General features: G+C 52.0%; 1 protein-coding gene across 5 annotated transcripts; it reads left to right on the top strand.

The window, feature by feature from the left end:
* Window positions 1-59: 59 nt before the first annotated feature.
* RGL3 (ral guanine nucleotide dissociation stimulator like 3) lies at window positions 60-16,173 on the top strand. Of its 5 annotated transcripts, XM_061422229.1 has the most exons (19): window positions 60-536; window positions 961-1,074; window positions 1,669-1,892; window positions 2,056-2,109; window positions 2,231-2,445; window positions 5,549-5,691; window positions 5,819-6,034; window positions 7,246-7,349; window positions 7,458-7,542; window positions 9,416-9,469; window positions 9,577-9,663; window positions 9,860-9,892; window positions 9,988-10,109; window positions 11,196-11,291; window positions 11,391-11,459; window positions 11,544-11,640; window positions 12,508-12,660; window positions 12,749-12,863; window positions 14,381-16,173. In XM_061422229.1, exons 1-19 carry the CDS (start codon window positions 501-503, stop codon window positions 14,545-14,547), a joined length of 2,184 nt encoding a protein of 727 aa, XP_061278213.1. In that variant the 5' UTR covers window positions 60-500; the 3' UTR covers window positions 14,548-16,173. The 5 variants fall into 5 exon arrangements, with proteins under 5 accessions (XP_061278213.1, XP_061278214.1, XP_061278215.1 ...); XM_061422230.1 differs by lacking the exon at window positions 9,577-9,663; XM_061422231.1 differs by lacking the exon at window positions 12,508-12,660.
* Window positions 16,174-17,163: the final 990 nt, after the last annotated feature.

Genomic DNA, 17,163 nt, shown 5'->3' with positions numbered 1-17,163 from the left:
GCTGTCTCTCAAATCCAGGGCCACAGCCTCAGCCGCCTCCGACCCGGGAGTGATGACTCCAAGGGTTCAGGACACAGATTGGTCTCCTCCGCCCCTCCAGAGAAACGAGATACCGCCAAACCTGGGGCAGACCAGCCCTCCCAATCTGAGCAAGGGTACTCCCCCCAGAGGACGCAGACCTGTCCTTGTGTTAGCTATGCACACTAACTCCCCCACACGTGGGAACACAAAAAAATACCCCTCCCCTGGGGAGTGTCCTTTCTCCAGGGCTCAGATTCACACACGTTTATTGGGAGAACCCGGGCCGCTTCCCAGGAGCCTGGGTTGGGCGCTGGGGTCCGGCAGGGGCGTCGGAGAACTGTGGGTCCACTCCGCCCCGCCCCCGCACGGCCCATCCGCCCCGCCCCGCCCCGCCCCGCCGGCCCAGTGCCCCGCCACTGCTCCCCAGCTGGCCCTTCCGCCTCACTCAGTAGTGCAGCAGAGCGGGCCGAGCGCGGACCATGGAGCACACAGCAGCGGGCAAGGAGCTCGCCCTGGTAAGGGGACCTGGAGTCCCAGGACCCTACATCCCTGGCAACCCCAGGGTCCAGAAACTCCAGGCTCCCAACTGTCCCCTTGGACTCTCTCCACAAATTAGGCTCCTTGGAACAGCCTGGGGGGTTCCTACCTCGGGCCTCTGGGCCCCTGACCCAGTGAAATGGCCGGTTCCTTTTCGGGGGGAGTCTCTGAAAGCATCTATGGGAGAGATCATAGACAGACTCCGTGCGACTGGACACCAAAGTGCCACCCCTTCCTTCCAAAGACCAGAGAGGAGGGTACCGGCGGCGCCGAGGGACTTCCCTGAGCCTGGGCAGGGAAGGGAGGATGAAACGAGGGCCCAGGCTTGAGTCCACTGGAGAGGTGGGCAGTGGTCCTGGGACCCTTCCCTTCGCCGCGTCCTGAGCCCGCCTCCGTGTCCAGGCGCCGCTGCAGGACTGGGGAGAGGAGACCGAGGACGGCGCGGTGTACAGTGTCTCCCTGCGGCGGCAGCGCAGTCAGCGTTCGAGTCCGGGGGCAGGGCCCCGGGTCACCCAGGTGAGGAAGGGGTAGGAGGCTGGGGCGGAGCGGAAGGCGACCAGGTGAGGGCGGGGCTGAATGGAGGGGCGGGGCTTAGAGCCGACCTGGTAAGGATGGAGGGGGGTTTAGGGGCGGCCAGGTGAGTGGGGTAGATGAGGAGGCGGGGCCAGGTGAGACCGCGGTGCCCAGCAGGACCTGGGGACTAAACTGGATGGCTGGGCTTAGGTGAGCCAGGTTTAATGGGGCGGAGCTGGAGAGGGAGGAGGGGTCTTTAGAAGCGGCAGGGCCAGGGCAAGGTGGGGCGGAGAGCACGGGAACGCGCCAGTGAAGCGAGGCAGGAGAGCTGAGAGCAGCCTGGGGGTAGGGATGGGGGTGGGGCTTTGGGGGTTGGGGGTGCCAGGTGAATAGAGCAGAGGGCGGGCGTAGCCTGGGCGATGAGGCTGTTCCGGGCGGGTTTCGGGTGCCGTTTGTGCACGGTACATAATAATGAACTAAGGGAGTACACAGGAATAGACAGGGTCAGGTGCAAAAGTGGTGGTCCCCAAAGACGCATTGGAGATGGGTGCCGGGGCCCAGTCCTCTGTGTCTCATTGCGGTCCCCCTGGCCCGCAGGCCCTCAGCCCCGCGCCCGACACCTTCCTTCATTACCGCACCAGCAAGGTGCGGGCGCTGAGGGCGGCGCGGCTGGAGCGGCTAGTGAGGGAGTTGGTGTCCGGAGATCCCGAGCAGGACCCAGGCTTCGTGCCCGCCTTTCTGGCCACCCACCGGGCCTTCGTGCCTACTGGCCGCGTGCTGGGCCTCCTCCTGCCACCACCGGCGCCGCCACTCCCGCCCGGGTCAGTACCAACGGGAGATTCTCCAGTGCCCACGCCAGACTGTCACCTGGATGCTCGATCTACTCTCTGTGGAGCCCTCCTCCTCCCCTCCAGAACCTTCCTCCTAAGTCCTCTCCAGCCCCTCCCTTCTTCACCTGATTTGGGTGTGGGGGTGTCTTTCCAGGGTGGAAATCAAGAAAACAGAAGGAAGAGATCTGACTTTCAACAAGAACTTGAGGTTTGCCTCCAATAGGGTGGGGGAGGGGGAGGGCAGAGGTCAAAGATCGGATCTGAAATGAAGGAGATCCGGGAGTCTGCAACTGTGGGATGGGCTCTGAGGTCCCACCCCTCTTGGCCAGGGCTGTGGTGTCAGTGCTGGGCTTATGGCTGCGGGACCACCCTCAGGATTTCTGGGACCCCCCTGCCCACTCGGACCTAGGCAGTGTTTGCAACTTTCTGGGCTGGGCAGCTCCATCAGGGGCTGAGGCCCAGGAGGCTGAAAAGCTGCTGGGAGATTTCCTGAAGGAGGCGAAGGCAGAGCAGGAGGAAGAGGAGCAGTGCCAGACACGGGCAGGTGAGCGGACTGGGGGCGTGATAGTGTCCTGAGCAGGCATTCTCCTTCCCCCAGGGATATTCTCCCCTCTGGAAGATCTACAGATCTTGGGCAGGGTCCTTAGCCCTGTCTGAGCCTCAGTTTCGCCACCTGTAAAATGGGGATAATAACCCAGTATTGTCATTTATCCCTCACCTCCCCCACTCAACACATGACAGCTATAAAGATATTCTTTCATGGGGTTGGGATATCTTGTGTTTTTGGCTACAAATCATCCTATTGCTACTTGCCTTAAGAGCCACAGAGACCTGGGTTCAAATCCCAGTTCTGCCATTTGCTGACTGTGCGACCTCGAATAAGTCACTTCACCTCTCTGAGCCTTATCTTCAGAATGGGGGCAATGACAGTACTTACCACATTGGCTTCTTCATTCATTCGACAAATAAACTGTGGATAGGAGCTCCCTGTTCCCTGGGGAAGACAATTAGTAGACAAATAAATAAGTAATGAGGGCTTTGCAGGCAGATTCTTTACTGTCTGAGCCACCAGGGAAGCCCAATGAAGGCTTGGCAAATAGTATTATTTTCATTACTGTTGGATGTCAGCAAACTATCTGGCCTTTAATAGAAAAGTTTGCCAAGAATTTCCAGGAGGTCCAGTGGTTAATACATTGCACTTCTGTGCAAAGAGGCAGGTTCAATCCCTGGTCAGGGAACTAAGATCCCACATGCTGAGCTTGCCAACCTCTGTTGTAGAGAGCTTTGGAAGGAAGGAAAAATATCCACATACTTCATTCAAACCTTTGTTCAATTGTCACCTGCTCAAATGTGCATTCTCAGATCTCTTCCCAACAAATAGAGCCTCCCACTCTGAGTCCTCTTACCTGCCTTATTATTCTCCATAGAATCCATTGGTCGTGTCCCCAGCTCTGTCCCCAGAGTCAGTTACAAGATGGATTTATTTATTGAATAATTGCATCCTGCCTATAAAATATCATCTTTCACCCATCTGTGTTTGATCTGATCCCTATCACAAAAGCTTCATAACCTTAATCCCTTCTTTAATCTTTAGACTAATCTGGCCATATTTCTCTCTGCTTTACAAAGTAGCAGCCACTTCTCTCCCCTAGAGACAAAGTTTCAGCTATTTAAATATGTTTTATCCCTTCGGCTTCTCTTTTGGTTACTAAATATCTTTCTTCCTTTGCCTTCAAGATTTCTCCAGCTTATTCCAAGTCATCCAAGCTGCACAGACTAGTGAGGTAGCCACTAGCCCCATGTGGCTATTGAAATTGAAGTTAATTAACATTAAATAAAAATTAGAATCAGTTCTTTGGTCACAATAGCCACATTTCTAGTGCTCAGTAACCACATTGGGCAGCACAGATAGAAAATATTTTCACCACTGCAAAAAAATTCTATTGAAAAGGCTACCCTAAACTGTGAGTATTTGAGATCAGAGAAGAAAAATGAGCATTTATTGAATGCCAGCTGTATGCCAGGCTCTGGGAACTTTAACATCTTTATTTGGGGGTTACTTTTTACCATGATTTCAAACACATACAGAAATAGAGAGAAGTAGTGTAAAGAACACTTACACACCCCTCACTCATTTTCAACAATTATCAATTTTAAAATATTTATTTATTTGGCTGCACAGGGTCTTAGTTGTGGCATACAGAATCTTTAATCTTTCTTGGGGCATGCGAGATATTTAGTTGTGTCAGATGAACTCTTAGTTGAGGCATGTAGGATCTTGTTCTCTGACCAGAGATTGAACACAGACCCCTGCATTGAGAGTGCAGAATCTTAGCCATTGGACCACCAGGGAAGTCCCTCCTATGCTCACTTTTAAAAACTAATATTTTGCAATACCACCTGTCCTAATATTAAATTAAAGACAGATAATCAAATGAACTTAAAAATAATAATATATTGCAATGGTAATAGGAAGGAGAAATAAGACAAAAGCAATTTACACAATGGTGTTGGTATGTTAGTGTCTGGGCACGCCTCATCAGAAGACATAATGAAGTTGTCCAGTGCCTTCACCTGCCGTAGCATCACAGTGAACATGGAAACCACAGACTAATGCAGGGGAGTGCACCAGTGACAAAGATGCTGTAGCAGATGTTAGTGACATCGATTTCCAAAACGGTGAACAACACGTGCAATTTCCATATAAAACAAAGTCCAAGCTCTTACAGTCCTTGCATTCCTGGAGCCAAAATAATTAGTGTTCAAGAGCAAGACTGGGTTTCCCAGGCGGCTCGATAGTAAAGAATCCGTCTGCCAATTCAGGAAACACAGGTTCAACCCCTGCGTTGGGAAGATACCCTGGAGAAGGAAATGGCAACCCACTCCAATATTCTTGCCTGGGAAATCCCATGGGCAAAAGGAGCCTGGCAGGCTATGGTCCACGGGGTTACAGAAGAGTTGGACACGACTGAGAGACTAAATAGCAACAAGAACAAGATAGTTGGGTTCTAGGTGCAGATTATTGTAAATAGGTTTTTTAAGGACACAAATTTGGAGGGACATTTGGAGGCTGGGTGTTACGATTCTTCACTATGCATGTCTGGATTTCCAAAGTGTCCCCTAGGGGGCGCCACCATTGACCACCCCCCTCCCCCACCACCACCTTGAGAAAAGTAATTCATATTTATTGAGTACTTTATAGAAGTCTGGTATCCGTGATCTCATTTGATTTTTTTTTAATCCATACTTTTGATGCATTAATAATGAATTAATGTTTTCACACTTGGACACTGAAAAAATAAATCCAGATGAGGAAACTAAGGCACAGAGAGGTTAAAGGCTTGTTTTAATTCACACAGCTAGCCCAGTGGATCAATTTGGATTCGAACTTGGGACATTAAGACAATGTCTTAACCTTCCCTTAACCACAAGGTTGGGCTTTCCTGGTGGCGCAGTGGTAAAGACTCTGCCTGCCAATGCAGGAGATGTAAGAGACAAGGGTTCGATCCCTGGGTGGGGAACATCTCCTGAAGAAGGGAATGGCTGCCCACTCCAGTATTCTTTCCTGGAGAATCCCATGGACAGAGGAGCTTGGTGGCCTACCGTCAGACTGAGCATTTAAGCTCACCTAGTCAGTGCTCCCTCAGGACCCCCTGGGACTGCCCAGATCCTCTGCCCAGACTCCCCGATGGGCTGCCTGGAAGACGAGGAGGGCCTCGTGTGGGAAGGCCCTGAGCTTCTGGACTTCAGTGTAGACGACGTGGCGGAGCAGCTGACCCTTATGGACGTGGTGAGTATCAGAGCCGGCCCGCTCGTGCAGGGGCTGGGATAGGGGACGGTAGCGGGTGGGGGAGGGAGGAGGAGTTAGGGGAGGTCCCTATGAACTCAGATTCCACCCTCCTCCACCCCCTGCTCAGGAGCTCTTCTCGCGCCTGCGGCCCTTCGAGTGCCTGGGCTCCGTGTGGTCGCAGCGAGACCGGCCGGGGGCCACAAGCATCGCCCCCACTGTGCGCGCCACCGTGACCCAGTTCAACACAGTGACCGGCTGCGTGCTGGGCTCAGTGCTCGGGGAACCGGGCCTGGCCGCCCCGCAGAGGGCGCAGCGGCTGGAGAAGTGGATCCGCATAGCTCAGGTGCATCTCTGGCGGGAGCGTGGGGGCAGGGCATGCGCGGGGCCTAGGCTCAGTGAGAGAGGCTGGGGGCGGGCGGAAGGCCAAGGACGGGTCTCTGGGTAAGCGGAGGGTTGAGGCTGGGAGGTACCTAAGGGAAGGTCCAGCACGTGGCCTTGAGCCGCGGAGGATTCAGTTCAGTTCAGTCGCTCAGTCGTGTCCGACTCTTTGCGACCCCATGGAATGCAGCACGCCAGGCTTTCCTGTCCATCACCAACTCCCTGAGCTTGCTCATCTCATCTTCTGTTGTCCCCTTCTCCTCCTGTCTTCAATCTTCTCAGCACCAGGGTCTTTTCTAACGAGCCAGTTCTTTGCATCAGGTGACCCAGATATTGTAGCTTCAGCATCAGTCTTTTCAATGAATTCAGGACTGATTTCCTTCAAGACTCACTGGTTTGACCTCCTTGAAGTCCAAGGGACTCTCAAGAGTGGCCGAGAATACTCCGTGCTGGTTAAGGAATAATAAGGATGGGATGATGGGCTTCTATTGTAGCTCAGTTTTATGGGCTTCATTGTAGCTCAATCTCCATGCAGTGCAGGATACCCTGGTTCGGCTCCTGGGTGGGAAAGATACCCTGGAGAAGAAAATGGCAATCCACTCCAGTATTCTTGCCTGAAGAACCCCCATGGACAGAGGAGCCTGGCAGGCTACAGTCCATGGGGTCACAAAGAGGCAGACAGGAGTGAGCGACTAAACCACCACAAGGATGGGATGGGGGTACTGGGGGAGGAATAGGCTTGGTACCAAGCCAAGAAAAGGAGGTGGACGTCTTGAAAGAGCCTGGGTGGAGGTGGGGCAGGTGCCTCTGGGTAGAGGGGAAGAGTAGAACTGGGGCCCAGGAAAGGGAGTGGGGGCGTGGCAAGGCAAGGGGACTAGAGGTTGACACCTGGAGTGAGACTTAGGTTGAGGATGAGGAGTCTGGAACTAGAGAGATGCTATGGGTCTGTCTAGGGCCCAGGGAGAAGTAAGGAGTGGGGACACGGAAAGCCAAGGTCAGGCAAAGGGTACGGAGAGGTAGGGGGGGGAGGAGGCTGAATCCGGGTAGCTTGTCAGATGTGGGGCGACATGTAAGGGTTTGACCTGGGGTCACAAGTCACGGGATCAAAGGTGGATCATACATGGGGATCAGGCAGGTTTGAGGTGTGACCAGCACCCCCTCCACCCCGCTCCCCAGCGCTGCCGGGAACTGCGGAACTTCTCCTCCCTGCGTGCCATCCTGTCCGCCCTGCAGTCTAACCCCATCTACAGGCTGAAGCGCAGCTGGGGCGCCGTGAGCCGGTGACCAGGGACTGGGGGTGGGGGCGCTGGGGTGAGACCTCTTGCCCACTGCATCCCTGCTCTGACTCTTCCCATGGCCACCCGTGACTCCTCTCCTCTCCTCCTCAGGGAACCATTATCCACTTTCAGGAAACTTGCCCAAATTTTCTCCGATGAGAACAACCATCTGAGCAGCAGAGAGATTCTCTCCCAGGTACAGATGGGTGAGGGCCCCCACAGATCCTAGGCCCAGGAAAGGGCCATTGCTTTTCGTTGTCATAACACTCAGCGTCCTTTCCCATACCTCTCGAGAATGGCCTTCCTCCTGTTTGTAGGCAGCCCTGTGTTTTTGCTGCCTCTGCTGTCCTCATCAGAGCTCAAACTTGACGGCTACCTTATTTACTCATTCAACAAATACCAGAAGCTACAGTGAAAAGGTCACAGAAGGTCAGAGTCACAGCAAAGAGTGGGAAAAAAAAATTGTGCCAAGGACTTGACTTTGATAAGCAAAACAAAACAAACAAAAAAAGTGTGCCAATGAGTCTGACTTACTGCAGGCAAGATTGAGGTTCTGACTGCAATTAGGTGCTGGTTCTTGGGGGTGAATCCAGAATAGAGACTTCCCTGGTGATCCAGTGGTTAAGACTCTGAGTTCCTGATGCAGGGGACATGGGTTCGATTCCTGGTCGGGGAACTAAGATCACACATACTGCAGCACAGTCAAAAAAATGCAGAATAGATGGCACTGGAAGTCTGTTCTTTTGCCAAGAACGTTCTTCCCACCCTCTGCAGGTGTCTCCCCCAGTGTTTCCACCTCTGAGAGGCCCTCCCTATATCCCCCACACCTCCACTCTACCCCCATTGCCCTTATCTCTGCCTGTCCTTAGATTACACACCTAACTTGGTTGTTGCTGTTTCGCCATGGCTGATGTCTGCTCTATGAGGCCAGAAATTTTGTCTGTTTTGTTCACTGCTGCCTCCCCAGCACTCCAAACAGTGCCTGGCCCAGAGTAGGTGATCAGTAAATAAATGAACACAGGTCTCAAATAAGGATGAGAGCTCAAGGAACTCTGCGTTAAGTGCCAGGCAGTTGCCAGGAGGCTCAGCCACGAAGACACAAACACACTTTCCTCCCCTTGGAGGGCTTCAGGCCCCAGATGGGTCACACACAATTTAGTAATTGCCCCAGCAATTATATCACTAATTACCAGGCAGAACAATGCTGTGAAGGCAAAGTTCAGGGCATTGCTTGGGAGGGGTCACAAGGACTCTCACCTGTGTTATAGGCCAGCCTTGGAGTCCTCGGCATCCACAAGCCCCATCTCTCATCATCCCCTGTAGGGCCTGCCCCCTGCTGCTTATCTGCTCTCTCCTCCTCCCTGTTCACTTTCCCTTGGGTATGGCTGTGATGGAGATATCTTCCCTGAGGGAGGGGTCAAAAAGACCCCAAGACTGCTCAGTCCTTCTCCTCCCCCTCAGTTAGTTCAGTCACTCAGTCACGTCCAACTCTTTGTGACCCCATGGACTGCAACACGCCAGGCTTCCCTGTCCATCACCAACTCCCAGAGCTTGCTCAAACTCATGTCCATCGAATCAGTGATGCCATCCAACCATCTCATCCTCTGTCATCCCCTTCTCCTGCCTTCAATCTTCCCCAGCACCAGGGTCTTTTCTAATGAGTCAGTTCTTAGCATCAGGTGGCCAAAGTATTGGAGCTTCAGCTTCAGCATCAGTCCTTCCAATGAATATTCAGGACTGATTTCCTTTAGGATTGACTGGTTTGATCTCCCTGCAGTCCAAGGGACTCTCAAGAGTCTTCTCTAACACCACAGTTAAAAAGCATCAGTTCTTTGGCGCTCAGCTTTCTTTATGGGCCAACTCTCACATCCATATATGACTACTGGAAAAACCACAGCTTTGACTAGATGGACCTTTGTTGGCAAAGTAATGTCTCTGCTTTTTAATATGCTGTCTAGGTTTGTCATAGCTTTTCTTCCAAGGAGCAAGCGTCTTTTCATTTCATGGCTGCAGTCACCATCTGCAGTGATTTTGGAGCCTAAGAAAATAAAGTCTCTCACTGTTTCCAGGAGGCAACTCAAGGGCCCCAAGAAGGGGATGCCCCCACAGGAAGCCCGTCTTCGGTGAGTGATGTGGTTTGAAATGAGAGACAAGTGGGATGCTGGGGCAGGGGGTGGAGCCTGATGGGGTCACTGATGTCTAAGGGTGACTGGAGCTCTGGGGGCCACAGAAACTGTCCCCAGGCCCCATCCCCTACCTTGGCACCTTTCTCACGGACCTGGTAATGCTGGATACCGCCCTGCCGGATATGCTGAAGGTCTGAGCCCTGACTCTTGACTCCTTACCCTCAGCACAGTGAACTTCCTGACCTCTCACCCTTGACCTTGCCCGTGCTCCCTGACCCCAGCTCCCTTAGTGCATGGGGTTCCTGATATCCCAGCCCCTGACCTTGATCTTCAACCCCTGACCTTGGAGTCTGAACTGTCTCCAGTTCAGACAAAGTTTGTCCCCAGGGGGATCTCATCAACTTTGAGAAGAGGAGAAAGGTAAGGGGGAGCTGTGGTGGGCAGGGGTGGAGGTGGGGAGGGGGTCCAGGGTTGGGGCAGAGCATGGGCGGAGGTCTCAGAGGCTGCCCCTTCAGGAGTGGGAGATCCTGGCCCGCATCCAGCAGCTGCAGAGACGCTGTCAGAGCTACTGCCTGAGCCCGCACCCGCCCATCCTGGCCGCCCTGCGTGCCCAGCACAAGCTCAGCGAGGAGCAGAGGTAACAACTTGTGGCCTGCCCTGACAGCACCCCTCCAACCCTGCCACTGATCCTGGGTGACACCCCGGATCTGCACACCCCATGCACCTCCCCAGCTCCTCCTCAGATCCCCTCCTGAGCCTTCACCTCACCCCCCTGCCAGCCTGTCACCTGACATTGTCTCCAGCCCAGCCGAGGGCCCCAGTTGCCCTCTGACCCCAAACTTCGACCTCATCTGACTGTCTTTTCTTTCTTTTTTGAAAAGTCACTTTCTTTATTTTTGGCTGCGCTGGATGGTCATGGCTGCTTGGGCTTTTCTGTAGTTGCAGTGAGTGTGGTTACTCTTTCTGGCGCACCGAGTTCTCATTGTACCGGCTTCTTTTGCTGTGGAGCATGGGCTCTAGGCACACGGGCTTCAGTAGTTGTGGCTCCTGGACTAGAGCACAGGGTCAGTAGTTGTGATGCCTGGGCTTAGTTGTTCCACAGCCTGTGGGATCTTCCCAGACCAAGGATGGAACCAGTGTCTCCTGCATTGGCAGGCAGATTCTTTACCACTGAGCCATTAGGGAAGCCCTTGTCTGACTTTTGGACTTCAGCGTTTAATGTGTAGCCAGCTGTTCCACTCAACCATCCTATCTTTTCTCTTCCCCACCTCTGGCCCCATCTGACCCGTGACCCACCTCTGACTCTCTGAGGCCAACCACTGACCCCCAGTTCTGAGCAACTGACTCCAACTTTGACATATATCTGACTTATGACCCCCAGGCAGTTGACCCCAATTCAACTGTACCAACTCATTTGATTGAATCCATGACCCTAATCATTGACCCCAGTGATTATCTGACCTTGAACTCTATCCTTGACCCAATTTGACTCCTCAGTCCCACTCTGTGAATCCCTGTGTGTCCTGCTAACCAAGCCATCTCATCTAATCACTGATAAGACCCTGAAACTGTAATATCCACATTTATTACCCTGATCTTGACATTGGGTGCCTAATTCCTGGCTGTACCCTCCCTCTACCCACACACACACCCAAAACCCAGCTCCTAACTGAATCTAATTCATTTGTCAACCCACCCATCCATCTACTTCTTGACCCTTCAGCTACCGCATCTCCCGGGTCATTGAGCCACCAGCCTCCTCCTGCCCCAGCTCCCCATGCATCCGACGGCAAATCAGCCTGACCAAGCGCCTCAGTGCGTGAGTTGCAGGGAGTATGTGGCGGGTGACGTGCACAGGGATGGGATCTGCTCCAGGGTCTGTGTTTGGTCTTTGCCTCATCCCATTCCCTATTTTCAGGAAGCTGTCCCGGGAGAGAGTTTCATCCCCTGGTGGAAGTCCTGGGGATCCCTCATCCTCCACCTCAAGGTGAGCATCCCATCTGATGAAGGAACTGGAGAGGGGTCAGAGTTCAGGGCAGCCACCCCACTTCAGATTCTGTGTCTCCCCCAGTCTGTCCCCAGCATCCCCTCCATCCAGTCCTAGAACCAAGGACCCTCCTACAGGCAGTCCTCCAGCCTCTCCAGGGCCCCAGAGCCCCAGCACCAAGGTACCAAGACTATGTGTACATGTGGGACTGCGGGCACCCAGGGCTGTTTTGTGTGTGTGTGTGCGCGTGCGCACACAGGATTTCACAGCCAAGTATGTGCACAGGAGACCGTGAACACAGTTGACTCAGCATTCTGAGCATATGTCTGGAAAACTGCATGCATCTCTATGGACCCACTTAAGGGACTGTCCGTCACTTACACTCAGATCTGGACAAGAGCTTCCACTTACCCACAAGGCACTCTGGGTGGCAGTCACTACTTTTGTAAGGATATGTGTTTTCCCAGGAAAGGGCTTCCCCGGTGGCTCAGCAGTAAAGAATCCACTTGCGATGCAGGAAACACATGAGACATATGTTCAATTCCTGGGTCAGGAAGATCCCCTGGAGAAAGGCATGGCGACCCACTCCAGTCTTCTTGCCTGGAGAATCCCATGGACAGAGGAGCCTGGTGGGCTATGGTCCATAGGGTCGCAAAGAGTTGGACTCAATTTAGCACAAACACAGGAATTTGCGTACCTGGAGGGGAAATGCTGGCGTGAATAGCCATAGTATCCATGGGCCTGTGCAGGGCTCCTGGTGTTCATGGGCTTGTGCCCGTCCAACAATTGTGAGCAAACGTGGGCACTCGCTGCTCTCAGATTACATGGGGTTTCTTGTGTGTGAACACGAGTCATGTGTGAATTCCTGTAACAGTATGAAGGTCTGTATGTGATGGGATGGCATAGATGCGGGCATCTATGGGATGGGATGGCATAGATACCCTAATTGCACATCCCCAGGCTCAGGGTATGCAGGAAGATGTGTTGAATACAATGAGGGAGGGGCCTCACTCTCTCCCCGCTCAGCCCCCACCCCCGCTGTCCACAGCTGCCCCTGAGCCCGGACCTGCCAGGCCCCTGGTCCCTGGCCCTACCCTTGAGTGGCCCTCGTATCTCCCTCCCTGGGCAGCAGGGCTCAGAGGCCCGCGTCATCCGGGTCAGCATCGACAATGACCATGGCAATCTGTATCGGAGCATCTTGGTGAGGAGCTGAGCCTGAGACCTGCTGGGGACAGCCCTGCCCTTGGGGCTTGGATGGTCATCCCTTACCTCCCAGCCTCTCTTTGCAGCTCACTAGTCAGGACAAGGCCCCCACCGTGGTCCAGCGAGCCTTGGAAAAACACAATGTGGCCGAGCCCTGGGTCCAGGACTATCAGCTCTTCCAAGTCCTTCCTGGGGACAGAGGTGAGTAAGGACAGCTTGGAGCCTGGGCTAAGGGGCAGTTGGCTGGGGAGGATGGCAGGCTGACCAGGGTGGTTCTGGAACCGAGTAGGGGTGAGATGCAGCAGGGTGGGGTTACGAGGCAGAAAAATATTGATGCCTTCCTTAGGTGGGATCATGAGGTTGTCCTAGCTCAGTGTGAGGGAAGGGGGCACCAAAAGGGTCTTCCTAGGATTTATAGGGAAATGAGATTATCTGGGAACCAGTGGGAGAAGGAGTATAGAAGGTCATCTGGGTTTCGCTTTGTAGAATTGTGAGGTTGTTTGGGCTCAACTTCATGGAGCACAAGACTGAAGGGGGGGTCTGGGCTTGAATCTGAGGCGAAATGAGTTTGTCCAAGTTTGGTATTGGGGACTCTGAAGTTACTTGAACTTGGCATGGGAGAGGGCCACGTGGTACTGAAATTCAGGGTAGGAAACGAGATTGTTCAATGTAAAGTGAGTAGAAAGTTGTCTGCTTTTAAAGGGAGAGAGGTAACAGGGAACTATATTGAATATCCTGTGACAAACCATAATTGAAAATGTAAAAGCATATATGTGGGCTTCCCTGGTGGCTCAGATGGTAAAGAATCTGCCTCAGTGCAAGAGACCAGGGTTCAATCTGGGTTGGGAAGATCCCCTGGAGAAGGGAATGGCAACCCACTCCAGTATTCTTGCTTGGAGAATCCCATGGACAGAGGAGCCTGGCAGGCTACAGTCCACAGGGCTGCCACACAACTAAGCGACTAACAGTTTCACTTTTTTCACATACATATATATGTATGAATAGCTGAGTCACTTTGCTGTACAGGAGAAATTAACAACACATCGTAAATCAACTGCACTTCAATTAAACGTTTTAAGAAATGACAAATATGTATATAAAGGAGGGAGAGGCAAGACATTGACATGCTAGGGAATTCCCTGGCAGTCCAGTGATTAGGACTCCATGCTTTCACTGCTGGGGGCCTGGGTTTGATCCCTGGTTGGGGAACTAAGATCCTGCAAGCTGTGTGATGCAGCCAAAAGGAAAAAAAGAAAAAAAAGACTGACATGCTAAAGGGATATATGAGGGTGTTCACATGACAAGTGTGAGGGTTGTACAGGCTGGAAGTGGGAAGTCCGAAGTTGTCCAAGTTCATGTCCTAGAGCAGCATGAACTTGGCTGGGAGTTGGCTGCAGGGGGGAGGGTGGGGTGAGCAGGACGTTGATTGGGGTGGGAGGCCTGACTTTGCTCAAGCTTCTAGTGCAGGTTGTCTAGACTCCAGGGGAATAGGAGGAGGTTGCCCAGGTTCACAGTGGGGGAGACATGAGGTTGTGCAGGCTTGGAGTGGGAACTTGTCTAGATTTCCAATGAGAGGGGAATGAGGTTGGCTTAGCACTCGCTGAAGGGATCCAAGATTGTTCAGGTTGCGTGGTGAGTGGTAGAAGGTTCCCTAGGTCCTTTGTGGGGGAAGTGCCAGATTGTGTGAGCTTTTCACCATCTTCTCCATGCTTGGCCAGAGTTCCTGATTCCTGACAACGCCAACGTGTTCTATGCCATGAGCCCAGCCGCCCCTGGAGACTTCGTGCTGCGGCGGAAGGAGGGGGCCCAGCATACAACCTCAGTCTCCCTATCCACTCCTCCAGGATATGGGCCTCATGGGCAGCAAGGGGTCTGGCTTCTATAACCAGGAGGTGGGGAGGGGGCTCCTCTATGAAAAGCTCCAATTCCCCAGTAGAGGTCATTGTGCTCCATACCCTGAAACCCCCCCAATTTTATTGGACCTCACCCCTCTGACCCTCTTGGCACCAGATCCCTGTTCCAAAGACACCAGCCCATGAGGTTGGCTGGTGGAGAGCTTCATCTTACAGAAAGGGGTGGGGTGTCAGGGGTCAGATCCTCCCCCAGAGAAACCTTGTAACTATTGGAGACACACCAAAAGTGACAAAAATGGGTGAAAATAGTGACCAAAGTTATAAAACAGGAGTCAGTCTTGTTTGTTCTGTGCCTGTGCCCCAAGTCTACTCTTCATTAGGATAAAAATTTAAATAAGAAAAGAAGGGTTTCCCTGGTGGCTCAGTAGTAAAGAACCCGCCTGCCAACACAGGAGACACGGGATCCATCCCTGGTCTGGGAAGATCCCACATGCTGTGGAGCAACTAAGCCCGTGTGCCACAACTACTGAGCCTGTGCTTTAGAGCCTGGGGACCACGACTCCTGAGCCCGTGTGCTGCAACTCTGAAGTCTCCAAGCTCTAGAGCCTGTGTTCCACAACAAGAGAAGCCGCCATGACGAGAAACCTGCGCGCCGTAGCTAAAGAGTAGCCCCCGCCTGCTGCTTAAAGGAAATCCTGTGCAGCAATGAAGACCCAGCACATCCAAAAATAAATAAATAAAAATTAGAAAAGAAAAACTAAGAGCCCTAAGAAAGGGGTTGAGTGAGGCACGGCTGACACCAGCATGGGGTGGGAGTGGGGTTCTGTCACAAACAGAGGGTTCAGGACTCTGTCCCTCAACATTGTTGGGGTAATATAATTCTTTCCTGCTGGGTATATGGAAGAGGGAAGAAATGAAATTCCATCAGAACTTGAGGCAAATAACATCATCATGTGAAAAACAATCATTACAACATCAGCAACAACAATACCCAGTTATGAACTCCCACTCTGCTAGACATCAACTATAGGCTTTATATCTAACTGTATTAATAAGGGTTCTTGCTTTTTCAAGTGTTCAAAAACCCAATTCAAACAGGAATGGGCAAAAAACCAGAAATGAATGCCCCTGTAATTGAAAAGTTCCATGGGGCCAGCTTCAGGCACTGTTGGATCCAGGGACTCAAAAGATGTCACCAGGACTTTGTAACAGAGTCTCTTGCCTCTGATTTGCTCTGAGAATGAGACTGTCCATTGACTCCCTAAATCCAATCACCTTCTCCTATGGTTACAGAAACACTGATTTTTCAGCTGGCTCAGCTGGCTACCCAGAGTAACAACTGCATTTCCAGTCTCCCTTGCAGTGAAATGTGGTCATATGACTAAGTCTCAGCCAATGAGTTGTAAAGGGAAAGGATGTGGGTACATTCCAGGCTCTGCCCTTAAAGAGAAGGGGTGTGTCCTCTCCTGCCTTTTTTTACCTTGGGTTGATTAGAATGAAGATATGAGTGGATCAGCTTGGACTGGGTGGTTCATACCATCTGAACAACTGAGCAGCAAACTGGAAGGATCATGGCCCTCTGAGACCAGGGAGCAAACATACTGTGTTGCTGCTACTTGAACTGTTACAAAAGAAAATAAATATCTATCTCAAGGCTTCCCTGGTGGTCCAGCAGCTAAGACTGAGCTCCCAATGTTGGGGGCCTGAGTTCCATCCCTGGTCAGGGAACTAGATCCCACATGCTGAACACCACAACTAAAGATCCTGTGAGCTGTGATTGAGACCTAGCACAGCCAAATAAATACATATTCTTCTTAAATGCCCAGCTTATTTAAGCCATCAGTATTATTTGGGTCTCTGTTACAGCAGCCAAAAAAAAATTTTTTTTAATGAATATTGCCCCACTCCAAGGCTGGATCACCCTCATGGGGGCGGTGCCATTCTTACATCCCACCAGTTCCACCTGCCATGCAAGGAAAATCCCTGGGACTTCCCTGGCAGTCCATTGGTTAAGAATCCCCCTTGAAATGATGCAGGGGACACGGGTTTGATCTCTGGTGAGGGAACTAAGATCCCATGTGTCTCAGAGCAACTAAGCCTGAATGCCACAACTAGAGAATCTGTGTACTGCAACAAAAGATCCCACATGCTGCAACTAAGACCTGATGTAGCCAAATTAATTCATTTAAAAAAGCAATTGGATGTAACAGTATTCTTCTTAAATTGTTATTGTTGTTCAGTCACTAAGTCATGTCAGACTGTTTGCAAACCCCATGGACTGCAGCGCAATCTTCCCTGTCCTTCTTAAATTAGCTTAAGCAGATAATTGCTATCCTTACTGAGCGCTTACTGTGTGCCAGGCATGTTCTCGTAACTTGATGTAATCTATTCATAATCCTCACATAAGCCTTATGAGGGGGCATTATTATCATGCCCATTTTATACATGAAAAACCGAGACTAGGGAGGGTTAAGTAGCTTATCTAAGGTTGCAGGGCAAGTGACATGTGGAATGCATCAGAACATATGCTCTTACCCAGAGAGCTAGCTTGCCTCTCATAAGAACAGTTTACAGTTTCTTCCTCTTTCTCTCTCTCTCTCTCTCTCTCTCTCTCTCTCTCTCACACACACACACACATAAACACACTC

The sequence above is a fragment of the Bos javanicus genome, chromosome 7, assembly GCF_032452875.1.
Source record: "Bos javanicus breed banteng chromosome 7, ARS-OSU_banteng_1.0, whole genome shotgun sequence".
In the NCBI taxonomy this organism is placed as follows: Eukaryota; Metazoa; Chordata; class Mammalia; order Artiodactyla; family Bovidae; genus Bos; species Bos javanicus.
This window is presented reverse-complemented; position numbering and strand designations above follow the sequence as displayed.

Coding starts and splice junctions, on each gene's coding strand:
- RGL3 (XM_061422229.1), top strand. CDS start 501: ATGGAGCACACAGCAGCGGGCAAGGAGCTCGCCCTG. Junction 2,110..2,230: donor ACTTTCAACAAGAACTTGAG/GTTTGCCTCCAA, acceptor CCTCTTGGCCAG/GGCTGTGGTGTCAGTGCTGG. Junction 9,893..9,987: donor ACTTTGAGAAGAGGAGAAAG/GTAAGGGGGAGC, acceptor CTGCCCCTTCAG/GAGTGGGAGATCCTGGCCCG.